The sequence below is a fragment of the Fusarium oxysporum genome, chromosome XII, assembly GCF_013085055.1.
Source record: "Fusarium oxysporum Fo47 chromosome XII, complete sequence".
Lineage (NCBI taxonomy): Eukaryota > Fungi > Ascomycota > Sordariomycetes > Hypocreales > Nectriaceae > Fusarium > Fusarium oxysporum.
Window position 1 is genome coordinate 1068035 of NC_072851.1, and position 16940 is coordinate 1084974.

Consider the following 16940-nt stretch of genomic DNA (forward strand, 5'->3'; position numbering starts at 1 on the left):
TTATCAAAGTGGTGATAAGACGTTATCTGTTAGTATTTTATGTGGGCTTGACAGTTGAATCGCCTACGTCATTCAGTGGAATCTTGTTTCGCCGTTGCTGAATCGTGCACGCGATGGTAAGGAATGGGTTGCAACTAATGCAAGCCAAACGCAAACAAGGCTTGTCCTTTGCGTCATTGCGCCGTTTGATGGAGCTTGTTTAAAACAATCCTTATCGTCGTTTAGATTCGATGAGTGATGAATTCCGCTGATCGTTTTGAGAATGAAGATCAGGAAACGAGACAGTGGAGTTTGTTCACTGGGGCAGTTCCCTGAGTGCAGTAACATTAGCGGTGCAAACTGCTCACTTAGGGCAGTTTGCGACACGAGACCCTCCGTGGAGATGCTTGCGATGAGTTTAATGGGAATTAGCTTCGGAACCCTTAAAACGGGAGGTCAAATCAAATGCCAAAGGCTAAAGATGTTGTTTTTATGTAACAGCTTCCTCTTTGATCGTAGATACCTTACGCGTCGTGGATTTCCCCAGATAATGCTTGTCCTGTCAAATGCCAAGATGAACATCACGGGTGCCAAGCTGTCAGAGGCTTCTATCGCCCTGCCAAGAAATCAAGCACGGATTTAATTGGGAATATCTCCAATATCTTCAACTTCATTGATACTGACGATAATTAAAGATGTGCTTGAAATAATCACCACCACAATTAAACCCTGGCATGTCCTTTTGTTACAGACCATCTATCCGTGCGTATTTCTCACCTAAGATTTGAGCGAGGATCAGTAACCAAACTCTATAAATGACTGCATCCCATTCCTCCTCCCATGACACAACTCAAAGTCGGTCCTACCACAGCAAGACCCGTTTATATCCCTTCTCCAGACTCCAGTCAGATAAACCCAACTGTCTCTGCCCAATTAGACCAGCTACAGCCACTGCTCATCGTATGTTAGCCTCGGGATCGGCGGCTTGATAAGAGGCCTTCCGGCTAGCTCGGCTCCGGGCACGCCCCAATGATACAGGTGCTACGCCATTTGCTGCCAACTGCTCAATTTCACACGCACGCAGATCCAGCAGAGATATTCCGGGGTAGAACTTGAATCTATGACAAATAGATTCCTCAAAGATGCCACTTTCCCCAGACTTGGGAGGAGCCTTTTTGCGCACTTTATCCAGACTGCAGAACATTCACATGTAACACAAGATAAAACATGCCTTGTTGGAGTTGGAGTTGGAGTTGGAGTTGTAGAGAAATCGACGACAATATCTTCGGAGCCGAGGATGCACAAGATCAAGCCTCAGCCTAACCTCAGCTCTAAAACTTCCGCTCAGTAGCACTCTTTTCTCTACGTCAGCACGCGACTAAACGGCTGATAGGCTAGTTTCCCTCTCTTCCCTTCCCCTCCCCCCCAGCTCCTTTTTTTGGTGGCTTAAGCTTTGGTTCATTCGAGTGTCCACTTCTTTTGCCCCAGCTGAGCAAAGTGCCGCTTTATCCGTGAGATAGAGGAGCAGCCCCCAGTCTCGAGGAACGGATCACCACAGCAATTCGAACAGTGAAACCAACAATCAAATCAATGCTCCATGTTACGTACCCTTCCTAGGTACCTATCTCTCTCTGCATCCTTCCAAGAAACCACCTTCCGCTTTTCATTTAGGTCCGTATGAGGGATGGTTCCCCCGTGTTGCCACTTCTGGCACGAGTAGCCCATCGTATATATCTACCATCAGCCCGCGCTGTCTCTGATTCCCTCGATCATTGGACTCTCAAGACATTGAAGTTTATCTAAGCATCTCACCATGTCGGAAATCCATCCTAAACAAGAAGCCCTCGAGGCTCAGGATACAACACCGCGATATGATGAGAAGCAGGGCACCACTGAGCCCATTGAGGATGGACCCAAGCAGTCGTGGGCGCTGCGCAATGGGCTTACTCCCGGCTCATTCGCTCCCCATGATGATTACGCAAAAGGAACCGCTGAGTTGCAGCGTGAGATGAAGCCTCGTCATCTTAACATGATCGCCATTGGTGGCAGGTCAGTCATTTTCGTTCCATCGTCATCGTGCAACGCCGGCTTATTGCCGCCCTGCTAAATGATGACGCGCTAATATTGGCCTGGTGTACTCCGTGCTAACCCATTTGCAGTATTGGTGCTGGTTTCTTCGTCGGTAGCGGTTCTGCTCTGCAAACTGGTGGCCCTGGTTCATTGACTATTGGTTTCTTGATCATGGGTGTCATGATCTTCAACGTCGTCTATGCTCTTGGTGAACTTGCTGTCATGTATCCCGTCTCCGGTGGTTTCTATACGTGAGTTTTGCCAACCTTCCAACTAGTACGTGCGCTAACAAATCACCAGCTATGCCAACCGATTTGTTGATCCTTCTTGGGGTTTCGCCATGGGTTGGAACTATGTCATGCAATGGGCTTTCGTTCTTCCTCTTGAATTGACAGTTTGCGGCACAGTCATTCAATACTGGGCTCCGCATACTAGCGTGGCTATCTGGGTCAGCGTAAGTTCAACTCCCATGAAGCTATCGTGAGCCTCTTAACTGACATACTACAGGTCTTCCTTGCTGTCATTATCCTCGTCAATATTTTCGGCACTCTTGGTTATGCCGAGGAAGAGTTCTGGGCTGCACTGCTTAAGCTCTCTGCCACCGTCATCTTCATGATCGTCGCTGTGATCCTTGTTTGCGGTGGAGGTCCTTCTGATGGACAGTACAGCACCTACCAGGGCGCCAAGCTTTGGTACGACCCAGGTGCTTTCCAGCACGGTTTCCGAGGCTTCTGCGGTAAGATATAATTCCTCCGTCCCGTGATACTCTTCAGAAACTAATGGATACTAGGTGTGTTCGTCACTGCAGCCTTCTCCTTCAGTGGAACAGAACTTGTCGGTCTCGCTGCTGCCGAAGCCAAGAACCCCGCCAAGGCTCTCCCCGGCGCCATCAAGCAGGTCTTCTGGCGAATCACTCTCTTCTACGTGGTTGGCCTTCTCCTCGTCGGTTTCCTCGTCAACTCTCAGGATCCCAGACTTCTGAACGCCAGCAACAACGAGCCTAGTGCCTCTCCCTTCGTCATCGCTGCCGCCAACGCTCATCTCAAGGGATATGATTCTTTCATGAACGTCATCATCCTTGTTTCTGTCTTGTCTATCGGTGTCTCTTGCGTCTACGGCGGTAGCCGAACTCTTGTTGCTCTCGCGCAACAGGGCTATGCTCCCAGATTCTTCTCTTTCATTGATAAGTCTGGTCGTCCTCTTCCTGCTGTTGTCTCCATCATCGCCATCGGTGCTCTTGGATACATCAGTGTCAGTGGTGATGGAAACACCGTCTTCGTTTGGCTTCAGGCTTTGTCCGGTCTGGCTGCTTTGTTTACCTGGGGCTCTATCTGCCTTTGCCATATCCGATTCCGACAAGCCTGGAAGTACCACGGTCACACTCTGGATGAGATCCCCTTCAAGCACGTCTTCGGAGTCTGGGGCTCTTGGCTTGGACTCGTCCTCATCGTCATCGTTCTTATTGCGCAGTTCTACACTGCTATGACCAATATTGATGGATCACTCGGTACTGCCGAAGGCTTCTTCCAGTCATACCTGGCTCTGCCTGTTGTCATCCTCTTTTATGCTGTTGGATACATCTGGAAGCGAGAGGGATGGAGAAAGGTCAGCGAGATTGACCTTGATACCGGTCGTCGCGAGCATGATTGGGATACCATCAACGCTTATCGCGAGCAGCTTGCCAACGGCCCTGCTTGGAGACGTCTGTGGCATCATCTGTTCTAAATGTATATAGCGATGTCAACATATGTTACAACTGCCTTTTTGGCTATGATCACTTGAATTCATTATACTTAACATTGAACTATAATCTGATGGTTTTGCAAGAAAGGGCCTAGTCAACTAAGCTGTTACAGCCTAGGTCGCGTTACTATTATTCTCTCGTCGAGACTTATTTTCAAGGAAGTAAGAGATTTCGATCTTTTGGTGGTGCTTTGCCTTATGATGCTGACTTGGAAACAACAGCCCTGTTTTAAAAGGCTACGGATGAAGCTCTTTTCTAACCTTTAGTGGTAGACATTATCCATGTGATCAACCCCAACTTGGGGAAGGCAAACAGTGGAAAGACCCTGACTGTTTACGTGTCAGGCATGTATGTCAGGTCTAGGACCAGGTCCCTAGGGGGGGTGGGGTAAGCAGCTACGAGGTTGAACACCAACAGAGATCTCCAGAAACGCCGAATGATACGTTGAAATTTCGTGAGCCTACCTACTCACTGCCAACACTCGATTCTCGGCTCCTATTTAGGCAAGCATGTGAATAAAGATGAATCCCAGGTCCAAGATGGGAAAGGAAGAGACTCTGCAGCTCTATCAAGCCATCAGCGAACGGACCCTGGTGATATCTTGGCCAATTTCAGCTTACGATATTTGCCAAGCAATAAGCACTAGCCATGGCTATCGCTTTCAAGCTTCATGGAGACTTTCTAGAAGCCCGGAGACATTTTTTTGATACCCGGAGAGATATGTAGTGAGACTTGGCCAGGTGAGAAGTGAGTGAACCCCAACGGGAGTTTCTGTAGTACGATAAGTTTCATGGGCATATAAGACCTCCTGTAGTTCCGCTCAATCCTCACAGAAGCCGCTACACTCAGTATCGCCAAATCTACTACGATCGCAGACAGATTTTCCGATCTCGTTTTTCATAATGAGCACCAAGAACAAAGCTGAATATCCCTGGGAAATAACCCGAGAGGTAGAACGGCTTCAGAAACAGCATGCCTGGGTTCAGAGATGTCTTGACAACAAGATTGTCTTTGCACCAATGACACTGGATAAAGAAGGACTTAAGATTCTCGACGTCGGGTGCGCCGATGGTAATACTCCGACTGTCAAAGATATTAACTTGACTTACCGGAAGATTAGGAGTTCTGCTTCGAGACCTGAAGAAGCAGGTTTCTCCATCTGCTCAGCTCGTTGGCGCTGATATTGTCGAGGCCTTTCTACCTGCTTCCGAAGAGGGCATTCGATTCGAAGTTTATGACCTTTGTGAATTGCCTAGAGACGAACTTGTTGGAGCATTTGACTTGACACATGTGAGGTACAGCATCCTTGGAGCTGCCAAGGTGGGCTATCAGAAAGCCATTGATCATCTCGCCTGTAAGTGAACGAGGACGTCTTACTATATCAAGCAACTCTGCTAACTTGAAACAGCGACGGTTGCGCCTGGAGGTTGGCTGCAGGTCCACGAGCTTGACTTTGATCTAACAGATCGGCCTAACGTAGGTCCAGCGTGGAGAGATGTGAGCAACCTCATCGCGGCTATGTTCGATGGTATGGGCATGGGATCCGATTGCATTCGCAAACTGCCGGGCGCATTCGAGGCAGCAGGACTAGACAACGTGACTGTCCATTCAGTGGATCTGCCCATGGGTAAGCTGCTGGGTGACGATGAGGCTGCCGAGTTATCGTGGCAGCCTTTCGTGATTACCATCCCAAGCCTCATTGAGGGCGCAAAGGGTGAGTCTGATCTTCTAAAGTGTATGAGAATTTGACTGACAGTAACAGCCCTTGGTGTCAAGCTACCCGACTCTACTTATGAGAACTTGGCTGAGAGGTTTGAGAATGAAGTCAAGGAAGAAGGTGCAATGTTTCGAGCGTTAGTCACTATCGGACAGAAGCCAGCGTGAGTTAGAACATGTACAGTATGCGTAGGATTGAGTATGATCCTTCAACTTGGTATTTGAGCGTGCGCTCCCGAAGCATGGACCCAGCCACCGAGCTGTCAGCATCCAGTTACCCCAGCTTCGCAACTAGTGTCAATTACAAAGACTTTGTCATAGTTATTAACTTGGAGCGGAGTCTCCACCAAACAAAACAGAGGTTGACAGTCACCCCGACGATCGTGATGCCAAGATGTCACCAAAGACCAAATACCTCAATCCAACGTGAGGGGACATGTATTTTTAGCGGCCCGAACAGCCGACGGCTAAATCCTGCTGAGTAGTACCAATTCAACAAAACTCAGCATTTGTCCCAATTCCATGGAGAATCTCTTCTATTGTAATTATACATTTGTTGAAAACCTCGGTCAACATGGCCGAAGCAAATTTTGTAGATGTTGAAGCTCTGTTGAGCAACTTGACGCTGGATGAGAAGGTGGAGCTTCTGGCGGGCCAGGGATCGTTTCGGATGACCGGTCTTGAGAAGCATGGAATTCCGGCGCTTATTGTAAGTCTGAGATATAAAGCATGGGAAAAACCATGAAACTGACAGGCTAGACTTCAGATGGGCCTCATGGAATTCGAGGACGGCGGTCGTTCACTCGTGTGAGTACCCCTCAATGTCTGGGTAGCATGAACTAACAGACCGCTAGATGCCGAGTCCAATGCTACCGTCGGCTACAGGAATGGGCGCTACCTTCAACACTGAACTCATCCATAAGATCGGAAGCCTTCTTGGTGAAGAAGCGAAGGCCCGCGGTGTTCATGTCTTGCTAGCACCGACACTTTGCCTGCAGCGCTCACCCTTGATCGGGCGTGGTTTTGAAGCTTTTGGCGAAGACCCTTTTCTCAGCGGAACTTTGGGCGCGCATTACATCAATGGCGTTCAAGAGCAAGGTGTTGCAACAAGCGTCAAGCACTATGCAGCTCACGATCAGTCTGACAACAGTATCGAGGACAATGTGGTTATGACCGAGCGCACCCTCCGAGAAGTTCATATGCTACCCTTCCAGCTCGCCCTTCGAGGATCAGACCCCTGGACGATCATGACGTCCTATAACAAGATCAACGGAATTCATGTAAGTGAGGATCCTCTGCTGATAAAGGAGATCCTACGTGAAGAGTGGGGGTTCAAGGGACTTGTTATGAGTGACTGGTTCGGCACGTACAGCACATCCGAAGCTATCAATGCTGGCTTGGATCTCGAGATGCCTGGACCGACAGATTGGAGAGGAAAGCGCCTCAGCATTGCGGTCAACTCTCGAAAGGTGTCCAAAGCAACAGTCGATACAGCTGTTGAGAATGTCTTGAACCTTGTCAATAAGTGCAAGGCGGGCGAGAAATCAGGAAAGCCCCCTCAGTCGGATACGCCAGAACAACGAGCCCTGATTCGACAGCTTGTGGCTGAGTCAGTAGTGCTACTGAAGAACAACAAGCAAAAACTACCGATCAAGAACCCGAAGAACCTGAAGTTCGGACTGATTGGAGATCATGTCAAGAACCCTGCTCTTTGCGGTGGTGGAAGTGCCGAGGTTGAGCCTTACTATGGCATTACCCCATATGAGGCGATCAAGGAAGTTGTAGGAGAGGAGAATATCACATATACTCCAGGTTGCAATTGTAAGTCACGCATTATGCCACCATCACTACATACGTGCTAACACTACAAACAGCCTTCCGATTTAGTCCCCTCATTAAGGGTCATACACCCCCAGGGTCTGATTCTGAGGGCTGGTCTGTCGAGATCTTTGGAGATGACCCGCAAGAGAACCCCGATGCCAGGGTCCTTGTTTCAACTACAGCCGAGAAGCAGCTGGTCGATGTTCCAGAGAGCTACCACGCGACACTCCCAACCAAATTTTACGCCAGAGCGAAAGCCAAGTACATTATCCACGAGTCGGGAAAGCTCAAGTTCGGCTTCAGCACTTCTGGAAAGGGAAAGCTCATCATTGACGGCAAGGAGGCTATCGACCAGTGGACAAGCCAGCCTCCAAAAACTGACTCTACCCCTTGCTTCAACCGCCTGTCCATGGAGAGGTACTATGAGGGCGAGTTCGAGAAGGGCCAGGTACTTGACCTCGAGGTGCTCCAAGTTAATGAGAGCCTCTCGGGCGGCGTTGGCACTGCACAAACACTCGCTGGTCGCGTTGGAGTTTATGAGCTCTACGACGAAGACCAGGGTATCAAGGATGCCGTGGAACTTGCCAAGAAGGTTGATGTCCCCATCGTTATCACTGGGTTATCATCAGATTTCGAGTATGAGGGCAGCGACAGGAAGCACCTGAGACTTCCCGGTCGCGTGGACGAATTGATATCGGCTGTCTTGGAGGCCAACCCCAATGCTGTAAGCTGACCTTTGTTTAGCCGAAATGCTTAGACTGACGCGTCCCAGATTATCATTACGCAATCAGGGTTGCCCATCGAAATGCCTTGGGAGTCTCAAGCGGCGACTCTTCTTCACGCCTGGTTTGGCGGCCAAGAGACAGGTCATGGCATGGCTGATGTCCTTTTTGGCAAGGTCAATCCCTCCGGAAGGCTCTCACTAACATTTCCCAAATCCATCAAGCATACGCCAGCGTACCTCACCTTCTCTAAGGCGGACTATGATATTGTATATGGCGAGGGTGTCTTCATTGGTCATCGATACTACGAGATGGTTGACCGAGAGCCTCTCTTCTACTTCGGTCATGGTCTTTCGTACTCGAGGTTCGAGTACTCGAACCTCAGCGTACCTGAGGAGTTCACACCAGCGGCTGATCACCAGATGCGCGTCACGGTCGACATCGCCAACAAGGGCGCCTTTGCGGGTGCTGAAGTTGTGCAGCTATACATCCACCACGCGGACAGCTCTCTTCAACGGCCAATCAGAGAGTTGAAGGCATTTACCAAGGTCACTGTGGATGTCGACGAGACCAAGACCGCTGAACTTACTCTTGATAAGTATTCATTGTCATTCTGGTGCCAGGAGGCATCGAAGTGGAAGGCTGAAGCCGGAAAGTACACCGTGATACTTGCCTCCAGCTCAAATCCCAAGGACGAGATTACGCGCGGGGATTTTACCTTGCCCAGGACTTTCTTCTGGAAGGGCCTTTAGATATCTTGGGTACACGCCCATACCGTAGCCTGTCATAGTTAATAGACTGTCATTGATGGCTCAACTTGCATCTTGTTCATTTTCAGTGGAATTGCTCGATGAGACTCTATTTGCGACCAAAGAAAATATATTATTCTACCTAGGACTGTACATAACCTCTGTTGTTGAAATAATCTCGATACCATCAGGTTTGCCGTTTCTGTGGTAATGAGAGTTGCTCCTGCGTGAACCAGCAACACCAGAACCTACTCCTGGTGCAGTGACCAAAACTTGGTGGTTACCGTTGTCGAAGCTTTGTTGTGGCTTGGGCCAAAGCGTAGCCTCATCGTCATCGGTGACCTTTCTTCCTGACTCGGAGTCATCTCCAGATTGGAGTTCGATTGCATCGGCTTGCTTGCGACTCAGCTGTCTTCGGCTCTTGATGGCATTGGACCCGCCTGTTGCTCCAGATGGTCCACCGTAGCTGGCACCGTGACTACTGAAGATGCCGGGTAGGATTCGCTTGAAGAATGGCTTGAGGGAGCTGGCGGATGCGCATATAACACAGCCAGTCAATTCAGCATACATCCAGCAAAGCTCATATGCGAGGCCCCAGGTATAGTTGGGGCTGCTGAATAGCTTGACGGTGAGAACGCAGTTGTAGATAGCAACGATGATGACGCTGGGGGACGTCAGTACGACAATTGTGCGCTGTAGGAATAATTACTCACAAGCCACCAGTAGTGAACAGAAACAAAAGTGACATTTTCTGACGTCGTGGAATCTGTAACGGGATGACAATCCGCAGCGGAAGTAGCAAGATGACCAAATCCATGACTACGTTGGCAACCGACGCAGCCAAGAAGAAGCCGAACTTGTCCACACATTTGCCCGTCGCTTGGGCGGCAAGGTCCCACGAAGCCTTGATGGGTTGGCAGCCAAAGAGACTAATCATAGCATAGATGAGGGCATAGAGACCGAAGAGGCTGATCAGGACATAGATGACGATGCGGAAGGTTCGCTCGGGTGAGAGGCGGAGATAAAAGAAGAGAAGAGAGATTTTGGCGAGATCGGAGGACAGCATGTAAAAGATGTTGACGGGGATGGTCCACTGCAAGACGTTAGCCATCTCGAAGACGAAGAAGCGAGTTCAGAAACGTACTTTGAGCAATGATTCGTACTGCGATTGAGTGACCTGCCAGAAGTTTGTAGCACAGCCTCCCTGGGCAACCACTGTCTTTGTCAGTATGTCTGAGCTAACAGGAATGGGACGACTTACTGCCCATGGTGCATGCATAAAAAACCCAACATGCTATAAGCGAAGCGCCAGTGAGGACTGAGTATGAGGTTAGCTCGATTGAACCCTAGATCTGAAAGTAGAAACGCACAGTCGTCAAGACGAAGAGGGTTCTTGAGCAGCCGCACTCTGGTCAAGATCCGGAGTCCATAAACAACCGTTCCAAGCGTAAACAGACAAGCACCCAAAATGATCTGTATAGTCGCAGCACTTCCAGCTTCCCATCTGTCCTGCCCCTTGGGCGGCTCCATCATATACACCTCCTCAGCCATGGTGGTTTGCGACTCGGCCGCAACAGTATCGGTTGAGCGTAGCGGAAGAGGTCAAATCAGGGAGGGAAGGGCCACGAATTCAGCGTTGAACCAACAATCTTCAGCCGGGAGATGATTGAAAGTTAATCTAATGGGAAATCGTGAGATCTGCAAGCTTATTCCTTATTCTGTTTCAACGGCGGACGATGTCAGGAGCTTTCTTTTTCGTCTGCAACGGCTCCACTGCTGTTCATCAAGGATGATCTTCCCGTTACGCACCCGAGGCAACAAGACCGATGTCAGTACTGGGGGCCTGGTAAAGGATTTTATGCCAGACCTTAGGAACTTGTTGAAAACTCGGGTGCCTCACTTGCCACTATGACCTACAGTTCAAGGCCAGCGAAGAGTGAGGCAAGGCCCTCCGCGCTCAAGATTTGGCACTTTTGCCCTGAGAAACGTCCAGCCAACATATTAGTCCTTTTTCTTCGTTAAGCTCTCCATGTCCAGCGATGCGACTCGCTTGATAAGGAAAGGAAAGTGGGCTAATTGCAACGGTCTTCAGGGGAATCAGCTTGGCATTGGCGGTTTCGACCAAGTGGTTTTGCTTTGTCTGATGCGAGATCCACATTAACAACAAATGCGTGACCTACGAATATCCATTTGGACAGTATGCTAGGCCGCTGGATTGGTAGGATTTCGGGCAATGAGCTGTAAATCATGATGATACGTTCCTTGCAACGAGCCAAGGCCGTTAACCAGCGTTGAGACAATGCTGGCCCATGATTTTCGCAAACATCATCTGACGGCTGTAGATCACTTCTGTAGCGTGCTTGTTATCCGTTATTATATATGGGGCCTGCTTCAGGAACAACAGGGCTGAAATCCCTTGCGTATCCAGGCCACTGGGCTGGGACAGAACATCTTGATCTGTAAAGGGGGCTGCGGCATCGTACTCAGCAATACCTATCCAGCACAACACCACAGCATATTGCAACGATTACCAAGCTCCGTTGGGATTTTTCACTCGGGCCTCCTCATCAACGACGTCTTGTACCAGTTTTTCAGCTTCTGCAGTCCCACTGTGTTTTGACGATATGTCACTTTTACTTTCTTTTGTCGCCTTCACCGTCTAGTGATCTGACCTTCTTTCTCTTTTCTCATTCGCCCGGAACGACCTCTCCTCACCCCCGTATCTTTCGTAGAAAATCATGTAAAAAGAGAAAACAACAGGCTCCACATCCTGGAATAAGGATCTGATCCTTGTCATGAGATCCACGTAAACCCACAAATCTTATTTTCGCTCTGTTGCTAAACTCCTCAGAAGCAGCACTATAAATGAGAAACACGGACCGGACCGGTGGAGGTTAGGCAAGCCGTTGCCTCCCGTTGACGCTAATGGTAATAACCATCTCGTGTAGGTTTCGTTTGCCGCCTTTGAACAAACTCAAGAGGAAAAAGAAAAGAGAGGTTAAGAGCCTTGTTTCCCCTTTTGCAGACCCACGTCATGCAGAATTAGGATTGGTCAAGATGCATGAGTTGTTCAATCCTTCGAGCTGTTCCCTGCAATGCTCAGATTTCTCGCCTACACAATGTAACTCAACCGGTTCTGCTGTAGGGATCAAGACCCAGTACCAAGGCAGGTCCCCCTTTTTGAAACGGTTTTACTACGGGATCATTAGACGATGCAACACTATGTGATGATCGCTTCCGTCCTATCGGGCGCTTGGGGAAAGAGATAACGCAGCGACTCAGTAGCTTCCCTGTAGACCATCCCCTACGACTCAAGAAGCTCCATTTTAAGTGCTCCATACCGAGGTATTAGCAGCGTTTTCTGTTCCTGGTCGTTGTGTATCACTCAATCCCCCTCTAGGACCACTCAAAGCTTGGCTTGCTTGAGAAGCATCTGGAGTCTCCTATATAATCTACCCAGTCAACAGCGGCAGCCGATACTCCATTCTCTTACAGGTTGCATTTTTAATATCGGTTTTTCTTTTTGCGACTCTAAAAATGGCAAACCCGTACCCTTTTCAAGACAAGGTCATCGTTGTCTCTGGTGCTAGTCGCGGGACAGGCCTGGCCCTCTCACGGTACCTTTTGGTACGTGGAGCCAAGGTTTCCATGGCTGCTACTTCGGAGGAGAATTTGAAGAAAGCCATTGCTGGTATTGAGCAGGATATCCCTGATGTCAAGGATCGGGTCATCTATTTTCCCACAGATGTCAGGAACCCTGATGATGTCAAAGCATGGATTGAAGGGACCGTTGCCAAGTGGGGAGAGTTGGACGGTGCTGCAAATGTTGCAGGTGGGACGATTAGCTCCCGATACCTCGTGGAGGACACATGCTAACCCATTTGATAGCCAAGATGAACAAAAGTATTCACCCCATTGAAGACCTTGAACTCGAAGAGTTGAAGGAGGTTCTCGATGTGAATGTCATCGGCACCTTCAACAGTATCAAGTACGAGATGAAGAACATGAAACCTGGAGGCAGCATCGTCAACTGTGGCAGTCAACAGGTCAAGTATGCTTCTGGAAATATGGGAGCATACGCAGCCTCAAAGAACGCTATCCGCGGCTTGAGTCAATCAGCTGCATATGAAGGTGGTGCCAAGTATCCCAAGAACCCCATCAGAGTCAACCTTCTATGCCCGTAAGTATTCCTTAACTTGCTAGAGATCAGCACTCACTATGATACAGAGGATGTATTGATACCGATATGATCCGTCAGCCTCTACACTTGCCCAAAGGTGCAGGTACATGGACGATGACGGAGGGCGATCACTTGACGTCAATCATCAAGCGCTACTCCAAGCCGGAGGAGATAGCTGCCTCCATCGCTTTCTTGTTGGGAGATGAGAGTAGATTCATGACAAAGCAGGAGATATATGTTGATGGTGGCTGGATGGAGGCCAACTATGTAGCTTAGGTGTCATCTTAGACCTGTCACCTGATTTCTAGATATTGACGCAACAAATGCCATTTACAGCCTCAAGTCCCGTATTCTTGCGCCTACAGAATGATTTATAATGCAATCCGCTCAAAGTCCGCATTACAAATGCATCTTCGGTAGTTTCCTCCGCCATATCGAAGCTGAGTGCTAGACATGAGGCTTCAGCACATTCCCCAATGGGAAACTGCATGTCTTGGCGAAGTCAACACGGCCAGAAGCTCGTTCTGACGCTTTCCGTAATTGGCAACAGCACTTCTTGGCAGATTTACGACATTGAAGTCTTGTAGCAAGATATTTACTTTCAAGCAGTATATAAATCCAACAGGATTACTATAATAGTCTTCAGTTCTTCATTCAATCATTCACATCTTATAACTTATACTCACCTTCACTTCCAAAGCAAGACATCATGACTTCCGCTGGAAAATCACCTCTCAAGCTGATTCTTGGAGCCGCAAACGTGAGTAGTTGGACGTATTTGCTTGACTTAAAACTAATCGAACACTGATGCAGGTCGGAGACAAGGAAGCTGACCCTTGGGCTCGCTACGATACTCCAGATGAAGTCAATGCCTTCATCAATGTCTTCGCCAGACGAGGCTACACTCAGCTCGACACTGCTGCAGTCTATTCACCCCAGGCTCCCTACAGCTCTGAGCCTCGTCTCGGGGCCGTCAATGCAGGCGAGAGATTCGGCATTGACACCAAAGCAGATTTCGTGAAGGGCCATACCAAAGAGAACATTACTCATGATATCGACAACTCACTCAAGCTTCTAAAGATCAACCAGATCAATGTCTATTATCTTCACATACCTGATCGTAACAATCCGGTTGAGCCAGCCATCGAAGCTCTGGACCAGGGCTACAGAGATGGTAAGATCAAAGCTTGGGGCATCTCCAACTTCCGGGCCAATGAAGTTCAACAAGTGATCGATATCTGTGAAAAGAGAGGTTTCGTCAAGCCTGCTGTTTATCAGGGTCACTATAACGCACTTGTCCGCGCCGGCGAGAAAGAGCTGTTCCCCATTCTTCGAAAGAATAGCATGGCGTTTTATGCCTATAGTCCTGCTGCTGGCGGTCTCTTTTCTGGAAGCCACAAAAGTCCTGCTCCAAATGGACGATTTGACACGGCAGTGAGTAGAAATTCTGGGCGAAATTTCTTCCAAATACATGACTGACATCTTGTAGCACAAATCAGGAAGCATCACTAATTCGCTCTACATCAAGCCATCCATTCTTGGAGCTGTCGACAAGGCCATTGAAGTGTTCGCCAAGCATGACATCGGAGGGCATGCTGCAGCCCTCAGATGGACGGCGCATCACAGCATTCTCGACAAGAAATACGGCGACGGATTGATCATCGGTGCATCTAGCCCTCAACAGCTCGAGAGCAATGTTGATACGATTGAGGAGGGGCCGCTGCCTGAAGAAGTTGCTGCTGCTCTTAACGCCGTGTACGAAGAGGCTGGTGATGAGGTCTCTTACCATATGTAGTTAGCTAGCTTAGACTAGGCTCAATAGAGTAGGAGCACTTCTTGGCATGAAGTTGTGAATTATTAAGCAGCATCATCAATGCATTGCTCAAAAGCATCTCTGATCGTGACAGACAGTCGATAATTGATATCGATCGTTTTACTATTCGTGTCAATCTCTTTCAGTATGCAATTCATTACTGTGACCAATCCTGGGCAACCTGCGTCAGCCAAGACGACGCGAAAGGCTCACTCTCACGCAGCTCGCGTCGCCCATGCACGGACACGGAAACAAAGAATGGTGGACTACCATGACCAAAAGAGACAGCAGACTGCAAAAGGCCATGATGAACAATACAATCTATCTCCAAAACTTACCATACCATCGACCAGCGTTCTGCAGAAATCAACATCTGTGCCTTTCACATTACCTGGCGATTTTCAACCAAGTAACATAATTTATTTTATTAAATCGCTCTCGACATTTGAGCACTCTATCTTTAGTCAATGTGAGTTTCGCATGATTGGCGTAGGGTAGCATTTTCTAACCATCACAGCGTAGATCTTCAAACTGTCTTGCCTATCCAAATTGCACATTGCCCTATAATCATGGACATTGCAGAACAAGCAGCTGAGATCAGAAGCAACTGGATATTCTTCGTTTCTACTGATCAGGTTCTTCTACGAGGCTGTCTCCTTGCGGCATGTCGATACTTGGCTCAAGTTGAGCTCCGTGATGAGTACGCATTGATGGCCATTCAGTACAAGCAGTACTATTTACAGAGCCTTCGGAAGGGACTTTCATCACGGGGACTTTCGTCGCGTCGGAATGCGGTTGCAATGACCACGGTTCTCGCGCTTGATGAGGTGAGTTCATCGCTAGAGCACGAGAAAACTTACTGACTACGTAGATTACTTGTGGAGATCATCTTGTCGCTGCAAAACATGTACTGGGCGCCATGAAGATGGTCGAAGAGGCCGGTGGACTTGAACGGCTTGGGCTTAATCATCTTGTTCGCTATGTCCTCTACAACCTCATGTTCGGCAAGCGACTATCAGAATGGGATATGGATCTCCATCTTGCCTCAACACTCATGACACCAGACTCAATACTACCCTAGTCATGCCAAAACAAATCCCGAAACAGTAGCGCTCATTCCACAACCCCTATGAATTGGTCACCCGATCGCGATGTTCCGACTCATGCTCATTTCTCTGACACGGTCTGGCGCATCTGTCGGTCTCGTCTAGCTAGTGGCGCAACGTGTTATCTCTACGTTAAGGCTGGCATGCAAAGCTAGACGGATAAAGTATACAAGGTTAAAAAAATGCATAGTTGCTTATTTTCGAGACTCGGGCGGTAGTGAAACATTCTCAAGGATCACCTGAGACCTTTTGATATGAATCTAGTGCCACAAATTTCCGCGCGAGTTCCGGACGTCGGCAGGCGGTCAATGGTCTAGAACCCTGATATTATGATTGATATGACCCTTGGATAATCATGAGTGCGTTGTCTTTCAGCTCTTTAATTACTTGAGCTTCTGGTTCAGTCGATTTGCCCCAAAAATCAGACAAGCTTTGACGATCCGTTCTCGCAAGGAAACAACATCTCAAAGCCAACTGATATTGAAATTAGATGGCTGGGTCTCAGCCCGCCCTATTACGGTTCTCGTTTATGTGAAAGGGGTCTAGGAATCTTGGTTCAAGCTTAAAGAAAGCCTATACGTTGGATTGCTTCAGCCTGCGAGCCAAGTAGTCTGGGCATCGGCCGTCGGCAAGTCAGATTCCACCCCAGAAATGAGGTTTTAATGGTTCAAAAGCCGTGATTGGGCAATTGTTCAGGGAAGGCTGTGACTAAACCGAGGGCCCGAGACATTGTGTTCACTACCCCTTCAGCTCATGAGCCGACACTTGCCCCCGACTTTAACTCAATTGTAATGATAGCGGAGCCTCTCGGTGATTTCTAAGCCAAGAAAGAATTGAACGAGAACGTCTGGGCATGTTATTGTGTATGCAATGTGTGGTTCAGACAAACACCAAAACTTCTGCTCGCCAAGCCGGCAACAACATGATCTCCCTTCAATGCCTTCTTGGCACTGCAGCATTTTTCGCTCGAATACGAGGTCATCTGATGAAACCTATCAAATATGCATCTGAAACATTCTCAAGGGACGTGTCTCGCGTGA

General features: G+C 48.6%; 6 protein-coding genes across 6 annotated transcripts; 5 read left to right on the top strand and 1 right to left on the bottom strand.

Annotated features, from left to right (window-relative positions):
- The first annotated feature begins 1661 nt into the window (after positions 1-1661).
- Positions 1662-3810, top strand: FOBCDRAFT_234369 (amino acid permease/ SLC12A domain-containing protein). Its single transcript, XM_031193596.3, has 5 exons — positions 1662-2028; positions 2139-2300; positions 2350-2503; positions 2557-2785; positions 2840-3810. Exons 1-5 carry the CDS (start codon positions 1793-1795, stop codon positions 3772-3774), a joined length of 1716 nt encoding a protein of 571 aa, XP_031030217.2. The 5' UTR covers positions 1662-1792; the 3' UTR covers positions 3775-3810.
- Positions 3811-4695: 885 nt separating this feature from the next.
- On the top strand, positions 4696-8804 carry FOBCDRAFT_193332 (uncharacterized protein; the record flags this gene model as incomplete). Its single annotated transcript, XM_031193599.3, has 10 exons — positions 4696-4864; positions 4914-5147; positions 5202-5507; positions 5556-5673; positions 5703-5935; positions 6106-6218; positions 6269-6316; positions 6364-7330; positions 7384-8054; positions 8103-8804. The coding sequence occupies 10 exons, from the start codon at positions 4696-4698 to the stop codon at positions 8802-8804; spliced, it is 3561 nt and encodes a 1186-aa protein (XP_031030220.3).
- A 135-nt stretch (positions 8805-8939) lies between these two features.
- FOBCDRAFT_245927 (uncharacterized protein) lies at positions 8940-10352 on the bottom strand (the record flags this gene model as incomplete). Its single annotated transcript, XM_031193600.2, has 5 exons — positions 8940-9465; positions 9515-9894; positions 9946-10016; positions 10063-10119; positions 10172-10352. The coding sequence occupies 5 exons, from the start codon at positions 10350-10352 to the stop codon at positions 8940-8942; spliced, it is 1215 nt and encodes a 404-aa protein (XP_031030221.2).
- Positions 10353-12338: 1986 nt separating this feature from the next.
- FOBCDRAFT_245928 (uncharacterized protein) lies at positions 12339-13257 on the top strand (the record flags this gene model as incomplete). Its single annotated transcript, XM_031193601.2, has 3 exons — positions 12339-12633; positions 12690-12981; positions 13029-13257. The coding sequence occupies 3 exons, from the start codon at positions 12339-12341 to the stop codon at positions 13255-13257; spliced, it is 816 nt and encodes a 271-aa protein (XP_031030222.2).
- Positions 13258-13690: 433 nt separating this feature from the next.
- On the top strand, positions 13691-14776 carry FOBCDRAFT_149501 (NADP-dependent oxidoreductase domain-containing protein; the record flags this gene model as incomplete). The annotated part of the gene is made up of 3 exons (XM_031193602.3): positions 13691-13741; positions 13795-14415; positions 14471-14776. The coding sequence occupies 3 exons, from the start codon at positions 13691-13693 to the stop codon at positions 14774-14776; spliced, it is 978 nt and encodes a 325-aa protein (XP_031030223.3).
- A 587-nt stretch (positions 14777-15363) lies between these two features.
- On the top strand, positions 15364-15875 carry FOBCDRAFT_282296 (uncharacterized protein; the record flags this gene model as incomplete). Its single annotated transcript, XM_059611616.1, has 2 exons — positions 15364-15621; positions 15666-15875. The coding sequence occupies 2 exons, from the start codon at positions 15364-15366 to the stop codon at positions 15873-15875; spliced, it is 468 nt and encodes a 155-aa protein (XP_059468181.1).
- Between the last annotated feature and the right edge of the window lie 1065 nt (positions 15876-16940).